The 1,981-nt window shown below is 45.9% G+C and overlaps 1 protein-coding gene across 1 annotated transcript in view; it reads right to left on the bottom strand.

Annotated features, from left to right (window-relative positions):
- Positions 1–438, bottom strand: part of LOC120990728 (mitochondrial tRNA methylthiotransferase CDK5RAP1-like) — a 47,334-nt gene extending 46,896 nt beyond the window's left edge. Inside the window, exon 1 of the mRNA XM_040419636.1 lies at positions 328–438. Coding sequence (XP_040275570.1) covers positions 328–438 — 111 coding nt within the window. The remainder of the gene's footprint in view (positions 1–327) is intronic.
- Positions 439–1,981: the final 1,543 nt, after the last annotated feature.

Below are 1,981 nucleotides of genomic sequence, written 5' to 3'. Positions count from 1 at the left end.
GGAGTGACACTCTGCCCTGCTTCTGTTGAGGACAGGAGGATTCCATGGAGGAGGACATGGAGGAGGCAGATAAGCACCTGGTGTGGGTACCAGAACAACACAAACATGGAGGTGTCAAAAGAACCTGAGTTTCTTGCTGCGGTGCTGCCTCATGGCATATTGATGCAGTGAGCCATGAAAGACGTACTGTCCCTGCCTTTAGCAGCTGCTTAAGGTGTTTATTGTGGTGTGCAAGAATTACAAGGAGCAGCCTAAGTTCTCTGTCACAAGAGAATATGTCCAGGATGGCCTTTTTGAGAAATAATGGCAGCTAGGCTGAGCACACACCATCAGATCCTTGAAGGCAGTAGAATCCATTAAGTGGTTTAGCAGCAAGGGTACCTCCAGCAACTTGGCCAGGTGGGAGTTAAGCTTGTGCATCAGTGGATTGCTGGCCATGTACAGTTGATTCCTGGCCACACAGTCTGTTATCGAAGTCTGATAATGGAGCAGAGAGGCTGTCTGAGCGGGAGAAGTAGTATATGTTGATGACAATGACAAGAACACTGTACTGCATGTGGATGCGGCCTGGCTGCTGAAAAGGAGACCAGGAGAAGGAATGCACTCTCTTTTTATTGCTGGTGGCCAGTTCTATTTTAGCACTGATTTGGGTGATGTTTCATGTGCTGCAATAAAGCCGTGGTGCCTATGTACAGGGAGTGCAGAATTATTAGGCAAATGAGTATTTTGACCACATCATCCTCTTTATGCATGTTGTCTTACTCCAAGCTGTATAGGCTCGAAAGCCTACTACCAATTAAGCATATTAGGTGATGTGCATCTCTGTAATGAGAAGGGGTGTGGTCTAATGACATCAACACCCTATATCAGGTGTGCATAATTATTAGGCAACTTCCTTTCCTTTGGCAAAATGGGTCGAAAGAAGGACTTGACAGGCTCAGAAAAGTCAAAAATAGTGAGATATCTTGCAGAGGGATGCAGCACTCTTAAAATTGCAAAGCTTCTGAAGCGTGATCATCGAACAATCAAGCGTTTCATTCAAAATAGTCAACAGGGTCGCAAGAAGCGTGTGGAAAAACAAAGGCGCAAAATAACTGCCCATGAACTGAGAAAAGTCAAGTGTGCAGCTGCCAAGATGCCACTTGCCACCAGTTTGGCCATATTTCAGAGCTGCAACATCACTGGAGTGCCCAAAAGCACAAGGTGTGCAATACTCAGAGACATGGCCAAGGTAAGAAAGGCTGAAAGACGACCACCACTGAACAAGACACACAAGCTGAAACGTCAAGACTGGGCCAAGAAATATCTCAAGACTGATTTTTCTAAGGTTTTATGGACTGATGAAATGAGAGTGAGTCTTGATGGGCCAGATGGATGGGCCCGTGGCTGGATTGGTAAAGGGCAGAGAGCTCCAGTCTGACTCAGACGCCAGCAAGGTGGAGGTGGAGTACTGGTTTGGGCTGGTATCATCAAAGATGAGCTTGTGGGGCCTTTTCGGGTTGAGGATGGAGTCAAGCTCAACTCCCAGTCCTACTGCCAGTTTCTGGAAGACACCTTCTTCAAGCAGTGGTACAGGAAGAAGTATGCATCCTTCAAGAAAAACATGATTTTCATGCAGGACAATGCTCAATCACACGCGTCCAAGTACTCCACAGCGTGGCTGGCAAGAAAGGGTATAAAAGAAGAAAATCTAATGACATGGCCTCCTTGTTCACCTGATCTGAACCCCATTGAGAACCTGTGGTCCATCATCAAATGTGAGATTTACAAGGAGGGAAAACAGTACACCTCTCTGAACAGTGTCTGGGAGGCTGTGGTTGCTGCTGCACGCAATGTTGATGGTGAACAGATCAAAACACTGACAGAATCCATGGATGGCAGGCTTTTGAGTGTCCTTGCAAAGAAAGGTGGCTATATTGGTCACTGATTTGTTTTTGTTTTGTTTTTGAATGTCAGAAATGTATATTTGTGAATGTTGAGA

This window comes from Bufo bufo, chromosome 2 (assembly GCF_905171765.1).
Source record: "Bufo bufo chromosome 2, aBufBuf1.1, whole genome shotgun sequence".
In the NCBI taxonomy this organism is placed as follows: Eukaryota; Metazoa; Chordata; class Amphibia; order Anura; family Bufonidae; genus Bufo; species Bufo bufo.
Note: the sequence above shows the minus strand (reverse complement) of the source record. Positions and strands in the feature narration are given on the sequence as shown.